Source organism: Simochromis diagramma, unplaced genomic scaffold, assembly GCF_900408965.1.
Source record: "Simochromis diagramma unplaced genomic scaffold, fSimDia1.1 OVJJ01000061.1, whole genome shotgun sequence".
Lineage (NCBI taxonomy): Eukaryota > Metazoa > Chordata > Actinopteri > Cichliformes > Cichlidae > Simochromis > Simochromis diagramma.
The window spans coordinates 3,263,086-3,282,537 of record NW_024386945.1 but is presented as its reverse complement, the minus strand read 5'-3'; the positions used below and the strand labels follow the sequence as shown (position 1 = coordinate 3,282,537).

The 19,452-nt window shown below is 38.2% G+C and overlaps 1 protein-coding gene across 1 annotated transcript; it reads right to left on the bottom strand.

The window, feature by feature from the left end:
• Positions 1 to 2,267: 2,267 nt before the first annotated feature.
• Positions 2,268 to 19,140, bottom strand: cs (citrate synthase). Its single transcript, XM_040037988.1, has 11 exons — positions 18,979 to 19,140; positions 15,024 to 15,074; positions 14,644 to 14,751; positions 13,754 to 13,819; positions 11,552 to 11,683; positions 9,496 to 9,684; positions 9,121 to 9,320; positions 6,376 to 6,505; positions 5,070 to 5,171; positions 3,914 to 4,123; positions 2,268 to 3,816 (listed from the first exon to the last, which is right to left on the bottom strand). The coding sequence occupies exons 1-11, from the start codon at positions 19,027 to 19,029 to the stop codon at positions 3,646 to 3,648; spliced, it is 1,410 nt and encodes a 469-aa protein (XP_039893922.1). The 5' UTR covers positions 19,030 to 19,140; the 3' UTR covers positions 2,268 to 3,645.
• Between the last annotated feature and the right edge of the window lie 312 nt (positions 19,141 to 19,452).

Here is a 19,452-nt window from a genome sequence, read left to right as displayed (position 1 = left end):
GCATTTTCAAACATTATTTGGATGCAAGTGTAAAATCTAATACTTGTTTAAATAGATAATAAGTAGGTAGGTAAGGGTGTAAATCACCAGACTGAAGCTGGAGAATGCAGTTTTGGTCCTGTTATATTCACTGTTTATTACATTTGCTCCTGAATGTTAGGTACACTTGTTCAACTGCTCTTTAACGCAAATATCTAATCAGCCGATCGCATGGCAACAACTCAATTCATTTAGGCATGCATGGCATGGTCAAGATGAACTTGTGATGCTCCAGTCAAGCATCTGAATGGGGAACAAAATGAAATGTCTTAAGGAGCTTGGAAACAAAAGCGTCTGGACTTCTTTTCTTTAAGTTTTGTCTTGAAGATGTTTCACCTCTCATCAGAGAAGCTTCTTCAGTTCTAAGCGCAATTGGTGGAGAGTCCCAGATTTTAAGCCCTATGGGAGTGTCCGCAAGAGGGTCATGGACCCTCTATTGATCCTCTACCTAATCACAAGGTCCAAGGTCTGAAAACAGGTGTGTCTCACAGTCAGCCAAGGTTTCAGGTGAATTCATTGTGAAACCCATCCCCACCCTATCATGTGATTTATTGAGGTCAAATGGCCCAGGATGTGAGTGGGCATTAAGGCATCAGTTAACACCTCATGGTAGTTGAACCTAACCAAGAAACTTAAAAGGAAGGAACACAACAAAGGATGTCAATATAAAAATATAGATGGCAGACAGTTGGTGTGGTGAACCACCGCCTCTGTTCAAAGATGGCCGTTCACAGTTGACATAGATGGGTTCTTTCACACCATCCTTCTGCTCTGTCCAAAATGGGAACACTGGCATCCTCCTTTAGATGCAGATGTCCTGTGGAGGTGGCTCTTCTATGTTGTGCCATGCTTTTATGAAGTGTCTGTTTGGTCTCTCCGATGTAGAGGTCTGAGCATTCCTCGCTGCACTGTACAGCATACACTACCTTGTTAAGTTAGTGTTTAGGAGTTTTGTCTTTGCAAGCTCCTTAGACTACGATGACCTGGATGACTGAGAACCTTCACAGACACTTGACGAATCTTGAATCGGATAGAATCCAGCAGCAGAAGAGCACACTGGGTGCCACTCCGGTCAGATAATAGAAAACTGAGGCTCACCATAACTGGAAAACAGTAGACTGAATGTTGGGTTGATGAATTTCCATTGCTGTTGGTATAAACAGCCTGAAAGCATGCTTCCACACTGGCTTGTATCAACTGTTCAGGCTGTTGCTGGAACCTTATGAGTGATATTTTCCTCAGCCCAGTTTAGATTCCAACTGTACCAACCGAGTATCGTTTAAACGTCAAAGACATTCACATCATAGATGTACAGCCAACAGATCAGAAGCAACTGTGTGATGCTATCATGTAAATATGGACAAAAAAAATTTCCACTATCTTGCTAAATGCCATGATGAAATAAGGCAGTAATGAAAACAAGAGTCTAACCTGGTACTAGCAGGGTGTAACTAACAGTGTCCAGTAAGTGTATAATACGGTATCTAACAAGTGCAAATTTAATTGTTAAAAAAAAAAAAAAGTTTTCCACAGCCATTAATAATGATTGTTAACTATTATTTCAGTCCTTTTTAAATCGTGAAAGCTTAACAACTGTTAGCAATGGCTAAAAGACAGCGTTTTGTGAGACTGTGTTTGTGTATTACAAGGAGGGTATAGAGCATTTGGGTAATCACTTCAGAAATCCTGGTAATTTCAAAGGTTACATGCAACTGGACCTGGAATTACATCACAATTTCTTTTTCAAGCACTTATGAAGAAAATGAGACCAAACAAGTGTTAATAAAAACCTTTATTTTTCATTTTTTTCTAAGGTTTTCCAATAGTTGTTTCAAGCTTTTCTTGCCCATTTGACCCATCCAGCCCTGTCCCCCCGCCCCCAAGTGTTTCTCTAATGATTCCCCCCAGTTACAACCCTTAAGCTCCTCTACGATCAAAATAACCACATCTGTTGAACAACCTGCCAAATGGAAGAACGCTACAATAAAACACAAAACACGTGCCCGAAAAAGCCAGAAGAGCAGAGCAGAGAGAATCAAGTATCGGAGCGAACACGTTAAAGAGTATTCTTAGGAGGAAATACGCAAGAACTCTAACTAGACAAAAATGGAGTGTTGAGAAACCCAGAACTTAAGAGCAAGCTTGACACATTCAAGTGAAATACAGCACCAGCTGAGGAAACAGAGCTTGGGAATAAACTCTATATACAGAAGATAGCTGCAGTTGTTTTTTTTTTGTTCATTGTCAGAAATTCACAGTGACCAGCGAAACTGGACATATAGGGGGCACGACTACACTGCTGGTAAACTGTGGTGCTCATTGTGGTTATAAGCAGCAAGTGAATGCTTACAGCTCATACATTAATGCTATACATATATATACCTATGTACACAGAGTATAAATAAAACCACAACAAAATTCAAACCCAAATATATTTTCATACATCATTTAACACCAAAAGAAAAAGAAAAAAAAGGGGGAGATTTTCTACTGTTACAATTTAGGAAATCCAATCAAATACATCATAACTTTACAATTGTCATTTGAAGTGCTCTGCTGCTGGGATAAAGACATGAACATACAGTCAAATAAAAGAAGACTTAAAAACAAAACTCTACAAAGCCCCCCCCTCCCATCCTGTTTTTATTCAAGCTTGCTCTTAAGGATTCCCTATAGGTTGCCAGTTACAACACCCTTTGCTCAAATCTGTATCAGTTACCTACATTAGTCCTGATTCTCAGCGATTCGTAATATAAGAAACCCATTTAAAAAAAAAATAGGAAATTATTTTGAGGAAAATAAGACCAAGGAAACAAATTTTAATAAAGACTGTTATTTTGATCATAGAGGTATTACAGGTCATCTAGAAAAAAGAAAAAACTACAAGTTAGAGAAAAAAAAAAGGGGAGACCAGAGATTTAAAGGGGCAGTGTCTTTAAACAAATATTTTTTCTTAAACGGCTTTCTAGGATTTTTACTAGTGAGGACCTTTTTTTTCCCGTTACACTGGAGTGTTCATAAGTGGGAGTGAAGCGCATCGATCAACTGGGTGGGATGACAACTTTGCATAGACGAAAAACTAAAATTAGAGCTGTGTGACAAAACTGTATTTTGCTTGGAAGTATCCTCTACAACACATCACTGTATTGGCCAAAAAGATTTAGTCAGATTTTTAAACGTAGAAGCTTAAATACAAAGGAAGTGCACAATTCCCTTTGAATGCCACTACCTATTCTTAGTTTAGACCCAGTGTCCAATGAGAAGCACCGCTCAGGGGAAATCTTAGCAATGCTAGCAGACCTAAAAGTGGTAGGTAGTTTGAGCCTACCGTGGCCATATATATAAAGTTTGTTCTGCTCATGTTTTAGATAGAGAGACATGATTGGAAAGCCTGTCAGTGATTAACTAAACACACTTGAAGACTAATGCTATGACAATTTAAAAAGGCCCTTTTTTTGTGAAATGGCATTAAACGCATACTGTCTCTTTGAATCCTCTAAATCCCTGGGGTTGGAAATGACAAGGGGTCAACTTATGTCTGCTTTTTGATGTTTCCACCTCCTCCCACCCTTAACACTAACCCACAGCTACTTCCAGGTTGGTGCTTCAGCCTGACTTTGCTCCAACCAAAGACATCAGTCCATCTGTGCTCATGGACTTCGGGCGCTCCAGGGGGAAGCCCAGGGCTCTACTCCACACCAGCTGGGCCAGCACGCCGAGAGCACGGGACACACCGAAGAGCACAGTGTAGTAGTTCATTTCAGTCATTTGATAGTACTGAACATACACACAAACAGGAAAGCAGTCAGTTACTTCAGCATCTGTGATTATTTCAGTTAGATAACAAATGCATGATTATAATCCCAGGTCTTACCTGCAGCAGCACTCCACTGTGAGCATCTACATTGGGCCAGGGGTTCTTGGCCTTACCCTGCTCCAGGAGCACATTGGGTACAATCTTGTAAAGCTGGGCAACCATCTTGAACATGGGGTCACTGGGCAGATGCTTCAGGGCAAACTCACGCTGGCAGGTATAACGTGGATCAGTCTTCCTTAGGACAGCATGGCCATAACCTGGAACCACCTACAGCCAAGAAACCAACATTTTTAACCTGACAGTGCACTCTTCTAGTCTCTCTGACAACTAAGTACTCACGAGACCTTCAGAAACGCATTAAGAACTTAAACACACCCATAAGGTCAATTTACAATCACTAATTACCCTAGCATGCATGTTTTGGGGAACAAAACCAGAAGAAACCAACCAGGTGTAGAACTTACATGTAAAACCACTTGCTGTTAGGTGACATCAACACCGTTCTATCTGTGCTAAAATACTATTATTTTACAAATTCTTTATGGTATACATTAACAATTTTAACCTATTATGAAAGACAAAAAGAGAATTTAGTTAATCGGTAAATCAAACTAGAATATGAAGGTTTAGATGAAGGTCAGAGTAAATCAGGTGTAAAATATAGTAAATTATAAAAATTGTAATAATAGCAATTTCTTGGTTTTGGAAACAAATAAAACTGCTGTAATTACACAACTTTCTTTGTGCCAACATTAAATCAACTACTCCTCTTAGTCCTGTAGGTGAAGGAAGACTATACAAAAAACAATGATACCATATAAAGTGACAACACTGCAACAACAATAAGCAACTTGTGTTGATGTTGCTTTCGAGTTACTGCTTTGACAATGGGGTCCTAACAGATTTCACACACTTTTAGGGAGATTAGAACCAATTAGAAATGTTCAATGCAGAAAGCCTCATGCCCAAAGTTTCTACTCTTTTAGAAAACAACAAAAGCCCACAAGGGACTTTTTAAAGTGTTAATTTTTTCTTTTAATAAAGAATCTGGTTTGAGCTCCTCCAAAGGTTCCTAAATCTAGCTGTAACTTCTGGTAGAAACAACTGGACCCCTGATATCCCCAGAAGTGTTATTTTGAAAATGAGTGAGAGTGGAAAATGAAGTCATAATAATAACTAGAGTTGTTTGTTTGCGGATGTGGTGCTTATTTACCCTTCCAGACTTGAGTGTGTTCCAGATATAATCCCTCATCCTCTCATCAGACACCTCTCCTCCCAACTCCTTCTGCAGAGCAGTCAGCCACACCAGTACCTCCTGTAGGTGCAGCAAAAACCCACAAAACAAGACAAAACGAAACACACATTCATAAGCTAAGTGAATTTTCTGCTGTATTTTTGTTGGCACTGTGTTTGAAATCAAACCAAAACTCATTTTAAGTGTCAATATGTCAAATATGTGAGCAAAGCGCAAACTGAAAGAAAAAAAATCATTATAAACATTTTAATCTAAAAATCATAGGTTACTGTACAACTGCTCATAATAGTTGGTCATATCATATGACTGTATTTAACTAGTTAAGTAGCTAATAAATAAATGAAGCAGGGATAGGCTCCAGCCCCCCTGACACTATAATTGGATAAGCACTTAAGAAAATGGATGGATAGTAATTAAACAGATGCCAAAATTTATTGGAGGAGGTAGAAGCAGCTTTGACAAATTGCTAGCTAATAAAAGGAGGGGAGACCTTCCCTCGGGCGCTGGTAAACAAGCAGTGCTTTGTGAACGTTATTGAACTCTAAAATAATATTTATAATTGAGCACCACAGAAGTTTGACTCTGAACTCTTGGTTCTTTGTCATTTTCACCTTTAGTGTTCGTCTACTGCACTGACCAAAAAACAGCCAAGTCCTCAATGATTATGTTGCCATGTTGGCACAAAGGTGACAAAGTTGTTTCAAAAAAGGCTTCTACCACAGTGGATATTTTGATGTGTGATTAAAAACACAGAAGTGTCTAATAATTTAATGATCTGTTTTAATCAAGTGTTGTGATAATGTGACAGTAAGCTAGTATTCAGAATACCAGGCCTGTGAAAGTAAAGCTGATTAGCAGAACTCGGTCATCTTTAATATTAGTAAGAAGGTATGGCGAAATAAACTCTAACCCATCTATATGCTACAGAAGAGATCTATGAGATTATAAAGGCATTAAATTATTATGAACCAACCATTAAACTATACATTAAACTTGTTTTCAGTTTTTTTCCTCCTCAGATTTCTTAGTTTTTTGGTAAAAATCAAATAATTAAAGTGTTGTATGTAGTGTTGTTTTTGGAACAATTGTAATAAACTGACTGAAATAAAAATCATTATCACATAATATCCACTGCAGTCTTCCTAATGAAAATGCTTCCTTTATAAAAAGATGAATGGGGGATTAACCTGGGATCTCCAAGTTGTTTCTATCAAATCTCTCAGTGTGAAAACAGAATGAAAATGATGATCTGTGCATTACTAACCTGATTGGCCAGGCCATGGAGAGGACCGGCCAAACCATTCATGGCAGCGCTGAAGGACAGGTAGGGGTCAGACAGGGCACTCCCCACTAGGTGGCTAGTGTGAGCACTGACATTGCCTCCTTCATGATCACTACAATTTTACAAACACACAAAAACACATAGTAATGAACACATTAAAATTTTTAATTCTAACAGTAAGGTTTCTAGAGTGTGCCATTTAAGTCTACACCGGCATCTGCTACACTTCATCACAATGGCAAACAGTAACACTGGGGAGGCTGGAGAGTTGTCAATCCTTTTTATCTGAGCAGAACCATCTGTGTGGGACATAAATTGAATTTGCTCCTAGAGTTTGTCTGTTTTTTTCAGTGCACATATCCTACATGGCATGTTTGACTGCTAAACAAACTGCAGACTGTGTAAACCAATATCTATTTTTATTGTATATTGCATCAAATTCAGGATAAGAGGACTGCTGTCACAGCAAAAAGCAGGAATTTCTCCACATAAATAACTGAAGATGCTACTTTCTTGGTTAAATTTCTTTTTCTTTTTTTTTTAAAAATCCAGCATTTCTTTTGAGGCAAGAAAAAGCCTCGCTGCTCTAACTTCTGTCTGTCTGTCTGATAATAGCGATTTTATTTATATACATGCGCCTTAACAACAGTGGATTCTGTTTATCCAGGAGCACTGAGATTCATTACCTCAGCACTCAAACCTTAAAGCCTTTGCACATCATTGCACACTCAGGTTGGATGGTCTGTTTTGTCATGTTGTAGCAGTGTTGAGTAAGTTACTTTAAAAAGTAATTAATTACTAATTACTTAATCAATATTGTATTTAAAATACTTATCTAATTACTGTGTCAGAAAAGTAACTTAATTACTCAGTAAGTAATTTAACTAAATACTTTTTAAAAACCATATAAACCTTGAGTGGACAAACAATAGAAATTAAACTCTTTAAATAATAAATACATTTTTTGAAAGACGGAGACTCTACAGTACGCAGCAGTAGCATCTCTTCCACAATGTAGCCTGCAATCATTTTTTAAGCTCACCTTCAGACAATTTCTGCGCTGCTGAAGTAAAGTCAAGTTTTGCCTGCTTAGCAGGAGTTGCCGCGGTGTTATCCATGGATGATGAACAAGGATCACTCAGAAGTGTTCGTCTATGCTCTCGTGTCAGTAGATTACTCGTGCTATTAACAACGGCTGAGTTTTTTTCTCCCCAGGACATAGCTTACATATTACTGTAATGTTCTTGTCTGCTTGTTTCAGAAAAGTGAAGAGACGGGAATATTTCCGTTTCATAAAACAGCCACACGCTTCAGCCGAGTCCGACATCTTCCGCTTTAGAATACGACTATGCAGCAAACTGGCGTGAAATGACGTGCACCTGCACTACAGCGATGTTAAAGCGGCAGAGTTTACTTCTACGTTTAGAAGATAAATTATTGAAATTAAATAATGATATTCAGCGAGTTTAATTATTCTACAATGTAACGCAAGTACATTGTAAGTAACTGTAATTAAAATACCTAAAAATGAACAGTAATCAGTTACTCTACTTTTTCAGTGGAAAAGTAATTTAATTACAGTAACGCGTTACTTAGTAACGCATCACACCCAACACTGCTGTAGACTACACTACTATATAGGGCTGCACGATTTTGCATAAAATGAGAATCATGATTTTTTTTGCTTAGAATTGAGATCACGATTCTCTCACGATTTTCTTTTCCAATATAACTATTATAAATATTTATTGCACTTATTAACTGCACATCAACTTCGTAACAGTTGAGACTGAACATAAAAACAATAAATAAACATAAAAACAACAAATGTCTCACGTTTTGTGGTTGCCGCAAAATGTTGTACTGCTTGAAATTCCGTCTCCACCATTGCTCGACACTGCGTGTATAGAGCAGGTAGTGCTACAATAGAAAAATAGTTGCGGGACGGCACTGTGTAGCGTTTGTCTAGGATGTTGATCATTTTCCTAAATCCCTCGTTTTGCACAGTGTTGATGGGAGCCATATCTTTGGTCAGGTGATAAGTGATAGCCTCCGTAATTTCTTTGTGCCTGCGGGAGTTCGACGGGCATAGGGAAGCGCTGTATAAGGTTCCCGTTATTGATGTTTGGGTGGTTGACCGGGACGGATTTTCTCCTGTCACTTTCTCGTCATCCCTGACGTGCTCTCCATTGTTTTTTCCCCTGCCAATTTTAGCATCACACGGCACAGCTTCTGTATCACCTGGTATAAGGCTCCGCCCTTGTCATTTGTTGAGCAGGAAGAGTGAGCGCTTGTTTTCATGCAGATTACGTCCCGGATGGATCAAAATGTGGTACAATCGTCATCTTTTTTTTCTTTCTTTTTTTTTTTTTAAATCGTTGTCATTTGGAAATGAGATCGCACATAAGTATGAATCGAGATCGCGATTTTCTAACGATTAATCGTGCAGCCCTACTACTATATCCATCCATCCATACACACAGAGAGAGAGAGAGAGAGAGAGAGACCAAGTCATCCTCATCATTAATCAATCAAACCAAGTAGTGACATAATGTCATGCTGTCTAACTCCAGATAGGTTTGCGAGTTTCATTCTCATCTTTTCGACATCTCACTTAACATCTCTAATTCTTAGATTAAAAAGGCAAGACTTTGATTCAAGTGTTACTAGAAAAAAAATAAGATTAAATCCAACTTGTTTTATGTAAAAAGGCATCTTAAGTTGCACCTGTGGATAGTGAGGTAGAGCCTCATAAGCTCAGTGAACTGAGGATCACTGTAGCCCAGCATGTTGGTGAAGTTGTGGGACCAGTCGAGGTTGGAGTCGATAGCTCCGATACTGCTGCCTTCACGGTACAGGTTACGGTAGATCTTGGCAGCAATGCAGGGGAGCTTGGCAATCAAGTCCATAGAATCTTCATAGATAAACTTTAAAAAAATAAATAAAAATAAAAATAAAAAATAGATAAATTACACAACAAGAAAAGTCCACATGAAACCAAACTGAAAGTGTTCTTGTGTCTAAAGTGATTCAGTCTCTTGAGCAAAAAAAAATTCTATTAGTCCATATTTTTCAAAAAAAAAGGTATGGGTGTAAACTCACCTCCCAGTACTTGGACTTGTGGACTCCCTCAGAGTAGGCCCGTGCAAAGCTGCTCTCACTGTTCAGAGCTGTAATGGCAGCGCTGAACTGGGACATGGGGTGCAGATTTGTGGGGAAATTATCCAACATGGTGACAACATGAGAGGGAAGTGCTGCTCTCTTTGCCCACTCTTTGGACACCCAGTTCACCTGGAAAGAAAGATGGACACAAAATAAATAGATGAGGCAGAAATCTCAGAAAACTCTTCGATCAATAAGGAGACAAATGTGTGTTGAGAATAAACATTTCCTCCTTGGCTGATTTGAGCAGATATGAGATGCAGGAAGAACAGATAGAGAGGTGTGCTTGAAAGTTGCAAGCATTTGAAAGGAGCATAGGTTGTCCTCATATCATTCTGTAAGGAGATAGTTGGCAGCAATAAAATCCCTATAGATTGTCTTTTACAACTGAAAAACAAGATACAACCTCTAGTTTATACATGCCAAATTTCAGAAACAGTTTTTCTTAGATATCGACTTTGGTTATTGATTCCCTGTAAAAATCAAGCTTATTCTTGTATCTACTTTCTAAAAATCTCACAGCTCCATATAGAAAACTTCACTCAGCCTTACTTGTGCTTCTCAGAGCTTTTAAATTAACATAAGTAGCTTTTATATTTCAGCGGCAGACGCTGTACAAAAAACCTAAATACTGATGATTACAATTAGGGGGATAGGTTAATTGATTAATCCAAATTGCCTATAGGTGTGAATGCGGGAGTGAATGTGAGCGCGAATGGTTGTCTGTCTCTGTGTGTTAGCCCTGCGACAGACTGGCGACTTGTCCAGAGTGTACCCCACCTCTCGCCCTATGACAGCTGGGATAGGCTCCAGCGCCCCCCGCAAACTTGAAAAGGAAAAGCGGAAGCGAATTGATGGATGGATTGATGGACACAATTAGAGCTGGCTTAGTTGATTCTGACTCTTGCTGCTACATGGGCCTATGTTGCTGAGGCCTCTAAATTCACAGAGCACCTGTCTTGTGCTGTTCTGTATTTCACTCTGCAGGCATTTATTTATTATAGTATTGTATGTCATTTGCTTCCATTTTCTTTCTTGTAGTTTGTGCATTTTGTTCTGTCCTCTCTGTCCCTGTACCTTTTCTGCAAAAATTGCAAATCTTTGAGTTTAAAACTGCATGCATTTCATCAACAGTGACTGGCCCTACCAACCTGCCCAGAGGTTATTATTGTTGTGTCATTTGGTTTGTAAAATGCTCATCTTCGCTTTCCTCAACCCAACCAATCAAGGCAGACTGCCACACACACAGAGCCTGTTTTTTTACTCCCCACTGCAAACAGGTTCTTGCTCAAGGGTGGGTTTTTTTTTTTTTTTGCCTTAAGTGATTCTTAAAATTTTGGTGACTCAGTGCAAATATATTTTAACCTATATTTTAATATATAAAGGCTGCACAAGAGAAATGCTCACGTCAAGACATTTAGTGTAATATATCACTTCAGTTGGTTGTTTGTGTGTATTTATCACTTTTTCACTGAGTTAGCTTTTAAACTACTGTTAAGCTACCATTTCTTTTATTGTGAACGTAAAGAAAAATTAAATGTAGATGATAACTAGAAACGACTGAAATTAAGACATTTCTGAGTTAAAGATTACTATATAAATTTTTTCCTTGACAAGGCCATGGAATTTATTTTATTTTTTTAACAAGGACGGCAGTTTGCACTTTGAGAAGAACCAAGGTTAAAATTTAATGTGCCTTGAGCCTTTGTACATTTGTATCTGTCATTACATAAATACACTTGAACTGAACACACACCAAGCATCTTGTTATTCACGTTTCCATGATGCAAAAGAAAATGTCATGACTCACGTATTTGGTACCTTAACTGATCCAGGTGCAAAAGTCACCTTATTTACTGCACTGCAAAAATATTCAGTTTTGATGAAGCATTCTGAAGAGATTTGACAGAGTCTGACATACCATGACAGATACCTGCTCACTGAAACTCCAGTAGGCAACAACATTTTACGACAATAACTTCTTGCATCGACTCACTTGCTCCTCGGTTGGGACCTGTCCTGTGACCAGCAGCCAGAAAAGACCCTCGGGCAGTGGCTCCTCACCTCCTGGAGCTTTAGGCAGCAGCTTCTGACACTCTGGAATACTGTAGCCCCTGAAGCGGATGCCCTGATTATCAAAGTAGAGACGAGAGGGGAGAGAAGATGTTGAAGTAAATGTTATTTGTGATAATTAGCTACATATTCCTGTTATCATCAAATGCACAATCAATTGAGTGCTGGCAAGCTGCTAATATAAGCTGCATCTCTACCAATGAATATTGATGATTCAATGCCTCAGAGTGCCACAGCTTTGGCCAGAAAGCAATCAAGTCAAGTGCCTACAGGGAATGCTAATGCGTATGCAGTTAAGAGTAAAATAACAGAAAAAAAGCTTACCATAATAATACCTTGTGCTTTTTGTGTTTAGAGTCTGACTGATAACATGTTTGTTCAAAAACTTTATCTGATTTAAATTTAAGATATCATGTCATGCCAGTGCAGCTTTCTGGCTGCTGCCTTTTCTACATTACTTCCAAGAACTCTCCGCACAGAGCAAGTGGTCACTGCTATGAGAACTTACACTATGCACTCTGCGCTTTTGTCATCGATGTTGAACGTGAGCAGAGAGCAACCATTAATCTCTAATATAGATTAACCTGAATTTCAAGCTATGCAGTTATCAGCAATTTTCAACAAGAGAGTCAATAATCTTTAAGGAGAGCAAGAGGAAGTATGCTTGTCTTTGTTTTGTTTTTCTTCTTTGTGGACATTGATAGGTGTACCGTGTGTTTGTCAATCATGGTCAGTTTGTTAACAGTATCTGAAGCATGTGAGGGAAGTCAATCACTGAACAACCTGAATTGATGTGCATGACAGTGTGCCAAGTAAATTCATTTTAGAAGGAAAATTAAAAAAAAAAAAAAAAAAAAAAAAAACACTAAAAAAACCCAACAATATACCGTTCATGGTATATTGTTGGGCAATGATAAGAAAATTAAATATCGCGACAGAATATGGGTAAAACGCGCATGCGCAGTGCCTTTGTTTTCATACACACATGGCAGAAAAAGCGTGGCGGCGACAGAATGAGAAGGGCTAAAGCAGATCGTTGAATGAAACAGATGAACCAGAATTGGTTTGTAAAAATGGTTCAACTTCAGTGATGTGGAACTGATTTGATTTTTGTCCGTCAGATAGCCACCAAAGCAAAATGTTTTGTAGAACATGTAAGCGGGCCGTCCTTATTACTGTATTTTTCAGACTATACGGTGCTCTTAAAAGCCTTTAATTTTCTCAAAAATCGATAATGCACCTTATAATCCGGTGTGCCTTTCGTATGAATTCTGGTTGTGCGTACTGACCTCAAACCAATTTTATGCGGTACACAGCGCTCAGAAATCTGTCAAAAAAAATGTTGTAGCTTACCAGTCGTACTAAAAAGCCGCACCGCTTGATGGATTGTCGGAACATTAAGAGTACCGTAGTCAGGAGCCTCGTGGAGTAATACGTACAGTGCTTCAACATAATTTTACCGTATTGTGTGTGTGGCACTTATGTGTATGAAGCGGATTTTAAACTCAAGGCTATCTGACTGTTTTGTTTCGCTTAATCTGCCTTATAATCAATCCCGTGCACCTTATGGTCTGAAAAGTACGTATCTGACTTATTTATTTGGCACACTGCAGTTTCATGTTGCAAAGCACCTCTTAACTTTTGTGGATATTATGCATGGTTATGCTGAGGATACGTTGGCCCATTTCCACTGGAAATGCCTTTTGGTTAAACTGTCAGCAAGGAATTTGCGTTTGCACTGTTAAATTTTTACATGGATTTAATGCACATAAAAAACAGCTGCTTTTTTAAGTGAAAGTAAAGTTATGGGGGGGTTTGAGTTGTGGAGTTGTAAAATATTTTGTCTTGCATCAATTATAACGTCAGTTATATAGTTATCGCAAATTTTCAAATATATAACGTGCTAAATATTTTTGGCCATATTGACCTGCCCTACTTTGCAGTACTGACTTGATCACAAGTCGTTCTGTTTCTAAACAACCCCAAACCTAGTGTGGCACCTCTGTCTTGCAAACCCCCCCCCCCCCCCCTTTTTTTTTTTTTAAATACAAATGTACCAACAAACGCAGGCACTAATAGATCTGCAATAATATATCAGTGTATTCTCTGTGGCTCTGATACTGACCTCCTCAGGATCCAACACAGAGGTTTCATACACCAGACCCTTCATTCCCCTCATACCCCCATAGACCTATGGATGAAAACAAACAAAAACATGGAATGACATTCAGAAAATTGTCTTGTCAATAATTTATATATATATATATATATATATATATATATATATATATATATATATATATATCTCCGTGTGTGTTTGTAGTAACCAAGTTACGCTATACTGGACTTTAAAACCTTTTATCTACTGATTATTTTTATCAGTAGACCATTTCAGAAGCTCACCTCTTTGATTTTGCTATCAGTGTCCACCAAATGTCTTTATAAAGGCAGGAAGAAACATCCTAAATACTATTCAGGTTTGTAATTCTGCACACAGGATAATAAGTTAATAGACACTGAATGCATTATTGCCGTGACACATGAAGCTCAACTTAAATCTACAATGCAACAAGTTAGATGCAGTGTTTGATAGATGGAAGAGGATAGATTTGTTGCAGTGGTGTGTGTGTGTGTGTGTGTGTGTGTGTGTGTGTGTGTGTGTGTGTGTGTGTGTGTGTGTGTGTGTGTGTGTGTGAGAGAAAGTGCAAGTGCCAGTTTACAGTGGAGGTTTGAGTGAGTCAGCTCAAATATCCCTGTTGGCAGGAAGCAGCACAATTTGTGACCTTTGAGGGAGATGACCGAACAGTGATACCTGGCACAGTAAACAAGACCAGGCAGGCCTACATGGATTATGTGCAGCTAACATGCCACAGCTAATCTGCATCAAGGTAAAGCCCAAATGCTCCTCCCTGAATTAATATAATCGATCTGAGGAATCCAGCTCAGTGACTCGCTTGTGTGAGGGTCTTATTTTATTCAGCTCACTAAACGTGTGCAAAAATCTCCGCCACTTACCATGTCTACAGTAATCTGCCCTATGTTGGTTTTCCCATACTGTTGTTTGAAGTTCTTGATCCTGGTCTGTTCTTTAGGAATGAGGTCTGAGAGGACATCCTTCAGATTCTGTAAAAGATGATGTTTACTCTTTAATGCCCTTGAATAAACATTCAGCCTTAAAATAGACTACATTCCCTTGTGACCCGTGGTTAAACAAACTTTATGCAAACATTTCAGGAAAAAAAAATGATTTGTTGCTCCACAAATGTCAATATCTTCACAGAGACCACAGAGTAAGAACCAGTGTCTCTTCCAAAGGTTGTTAACACAAACAGTAAAACTACAGAACAGCTATATAAAACAAGCAGAAAACAGTGGAGTAAATTAAATGTACTTACTGTTGTTGATGCGCTGGCATTTCTGGCAGCCACAAATAGGAAAGAGGCATTCTGCAGAACATATTAGGAAATACAATTTGGATTGTTAGTACAACAAAACAACATTATAGTAATAACAGAATTTCTAGACTACCTACTGCTTGTATTTAAAATGAAACAACCTTGGAGGACCTTAAAAGCTACAAAATATTTCTAAGGATAATACTGCAATCAGTCTGTGAGTGAAATGGCTCCAACTCTTTCTCTGTAGTAAGCAATATACATGTTAAACGAATCACCGTGTTCTTACCAAGTGTACAGAAACTTTTACACAGGAAAAAAAAAACATTTTCTATAATAATTTTTTTCTTTTTCCCACAGTAACAACTGTTCTTATTGTGGTCCAGAAAAAAAACATTACACTACAAGCAAACAGTATTATATTTATATAATACTGTATGCTTGTTTTGTCCACAGCACTAGCACGGCTGTCACTCAGGAGGTAGAGCTACTAATTGGAAGGTCAGTGGTTCGGTTAGAGGCTCCTCCAAATGTTAATGTATCCTTGTGCAAGACTGGTGCTACACCAATATTACACTGATTGTTACAAGCACAAGCCCATTTCCATTTCTGCTCTTCATCAAACAATTTCTGAACACTAACCATTACATGGTACCAAATACATATCGGCTGCTGATGTTGGTAAATGCCATCTTATTTTTTTAATATGACGATAACAGTGTAGAGCACCATATTTTCAGTAACAATGTTTGTTTGCTGTACTGGTGCATGCCTAATACATGTAATTACAGGTTCTTTCTAGCATTTTACCTATTAAAGTGTACCTTGTAGCATAACACATAGCTTTCACTAAACTAAGCAGTTATTCAGAGTACTTTCTCCATTTTCATCCTCATCGTTTTATAACGGCCACTCAAACTTGCCCAAAATTTAGAGTTAAAAAAACAACACTTATAACTGGGTAGCTCACAGTACATGGCCTGCAACAAAGGCCACTAGTGACAGCCATTTCAGGACATTCTGCACCTGAGACCTTCAGGTGCAGTTTCAGGTGCATTCAAAGTCTGACAACCTGGCCAAAGAAAAAAAAAATCGGATCACAAACTGGGGCTTTGTGTTATCTGCCAATACTGTGGAGATGTTCCAAGTCACACAAATATTACCCCACCTCTTTCAAACAGCACAGTGTGCACTTTTTCTAAAAACCTCACACCACAATCTCATTATAATATAAACAAATTATTCACGCTCATGTGTCATTTCTAGGTTTTTTTTTTTTTTGTTTTTTTTTAACAATGTTAATGCTGGTGTAAAACAATCAGACTGGTCCTGTAAAGCCAGGAAAAGTACATCTAGTCTTATTCTTTCAGATCTAACTGTTGGTAAAATGTAAACCAGCCATTACATGTATCCAAGGGGCAAATCCAGAGTGAAGCAACCTAATTACTCACAAACTAGGAAAAGATGCCTCCTTCCTTTCATGTCAAGGCATGAATTAAAAAAAAAAAGTTTTTATGAAAGTACTCTTAATGGAAACTCATTGATAGTATTGAGAAGTTCAGCTGGCTGTCTTGCTCACTAGTGAAATACAACTCCTGTGTGTTCATTTAAACATATCAGTAGATTATCAATGGGCAGGAGACAGTTACTCCTTATAACCACAACCGTTTTGAATAATCAGGACCATCAAGGCTCAGCGAAACAAAAAAGTAGGGTGCGTCACTACACACACAGTTTACCCAGCTGAGCATCAGGGAGATTATGTAACAGCTCAGTGTCTTAAATATAGAGCACCAGTTAAACTCACTCACTCCCAACTGTCCATCAGCCAGGGTTAAAGAGCAACTATGGCAATTACTCCACACAAAAAGGCAACCCCTCCGGAGGCTGTGTTTAGAAGAAACACATGATACTTGAGTGATTAGCAACAAAGCCACCCTCTCTATGGACAAACAAATCAAAACAGACATCTTGGTATAAGGAATACACATTTTAATGACATTTAAATCTAGAGGTACTTAAAACAATCCCCTTTTTCAAAAGATGAAATGATCTGAAACAAGAAAAAAATAAATCATGAGACTCTCCTTTATAAGACTTCATTGTGTTACTAAAAATCACATGACTTTCATAGTTCAGACACATACGTTCTTATGCAACTACAGCTTACTAATAAATCTCCAGAGCAAAGATTACAAATGATAAGAGAGAAAGGCAACTGTGACATAGGTGAGGTCCCCACATATGATAGAGATTTCAAAGAAAGAGAGACAGTACTTAGTTGCCATGACTGAAAAATTATCTCTATTATTTCAGTAGTAGGAGACTTTACTTGATATGGCAACCAAGTAGTTCATACTGAGAGGTCACTGGAGTAAAGCAGTAGACTAAGGTCACTGGAAGGGTACTTTAAGATTGACAGGCTGGCCAAAGCATATTTTAAATGATTTAATTAAAACAAAGTCATTTATCTGTTCAAATAATCACATTTTTTCAATGGACATTACAGCAATATGCTCTTCCAAATGCAACTGGATTTTACCCTAATGTTGGATATTTATAAAAACATAAGATACAAAATGTGCCCTGCCCATTTCATAAACCATAAATCTTACTTCTGTCTCCATGTCAAGATAAAGCCACATTTAACTGGTTAATATCCAACCTCACAGACAAAACCCAGACTGCTGCTGATGGGATTATATCATCAATCATGCAATTTTACCATTAGAAACAGAACACCACAGGGGATCTCTAGTTGTCAATGTAATTATTTTAATGAATACCTAATTGTCCTAGCTCAGAGTATGACTATGCTTCATCTACCTTTAACATTTTCCAAGCAGCCAAATCCTAGTTTTAAAGGCAGAAAATAAAAATGGCTATATGCCCTTACAAAACACTTTCACTTAAGGGAAAATAAAACTGTTTATAATTAAAGAACCCTGACTTCCTCCACTGTAGTCAACCTTCATGCCTGTCCTTGACCATGGACATCTTCAAGATTGTGGGGTGTACCTATAAATACTTCTGCAGTTAAACCACGTCTAATATACAACATTTTATACTCATCACTGCTCTTTTTGAAAAGGTTGAATGGACTTCCTTCCTGTCAAGAATTAAAAGCTATATTATGGTATTCATTTGTAAAGCTTTCAAACCATCCCATAACTATTATATTATTAACCACACAACATAATAAATACTTCACCTCTTAACCCCAGATGTTCCAAAGGTATGCACCCTTCTACCTTGTAAGTAGTATGATCTCTACCTTTAGATATCATAAAGTTTTATTATATGATTTTTGCAGCTTTTTTCCGCTGTAATTGTCTGCTGACTGCCTCTTCATAGCTCTTATTTTAAGAGAGGTCTTTTCAGTGGACCTAACCTGATTACATAAAAATTGATTTATGAAAAATGATTTATACCGGCTATTCAGCTGTATTTTAAACATATAAGCATTATATGGCTGGTTAAAATCTTAATATGAAGATCAACTGCGATGGTGAATAAACACAGAGTTTAAAGTGAATTTAAAAGAAAGTACAATTTAATGTTATTACGCTATACTACAAATAGTAGAAACTCGTAGCGTAAAGTTAAGAGTCTGCTCTGTGCTGGTTGGACAAACATACCACAGTTATGACACTACAAGGCCAACATGAGTGCAATGATTCATGCGCTATCGTTAGCTAACAAGACACGAGCTGTCAAACGGAACACGGCTTCTGTCTCTGAATAATATCTACGAAAAACAGGGTCCATACATTACTATGATTAAAGTTCTTGTCAGTGTTTAAGCAAATTGCAAAAAACTCGGCCAATTGCATTTCACAATGTGGTTGACAGGGCTAAGCTAGCCTGTTAGCTACCAAACCCGACGTTAGCTTAAAGGAAACGTCCACAGATTTAACCAAGAAAGCGGCATCGAGGCTCATTCTGTTTCTCTTACCTTTGAATTAAGTAGTTTGGGCGCTAGCCTGGTGACAGTGAGGAACGACATTGTGTCTGTCTAAAAGTCTTATTTCCAGTTATTCTTTACAACTAAGACAGCCGCTGCCAGTGCACCGCGGACCTGGTTGAAGGTGCCCCTCCAGAAAGCAGAAGGTTGAAGAGGGATTCAGGCCCGCATTTACAAACAGCGTTGATTGGACAATGGGCTGGATCGGCGCACTTACGTAAAGGCATCTGATTGGTTTACATACCGTTGAGGTTATTTTCATTGGATAGAGATTCTCCTTCAACCTGTGACGAGGGCTGAATATCAGGCTCTGTTCACAAACACTGACATTATAAAACCGCGCAATTATTTAGCTTAATCTGACAAATCGAACAAATTGAAGGATTTTTCTTCTAAAATGATCTTTATCCTTCCTATTGTTCAGATGCAGTTAAAGAGCTTTTTTGTGAGGCTACAGTAACATAT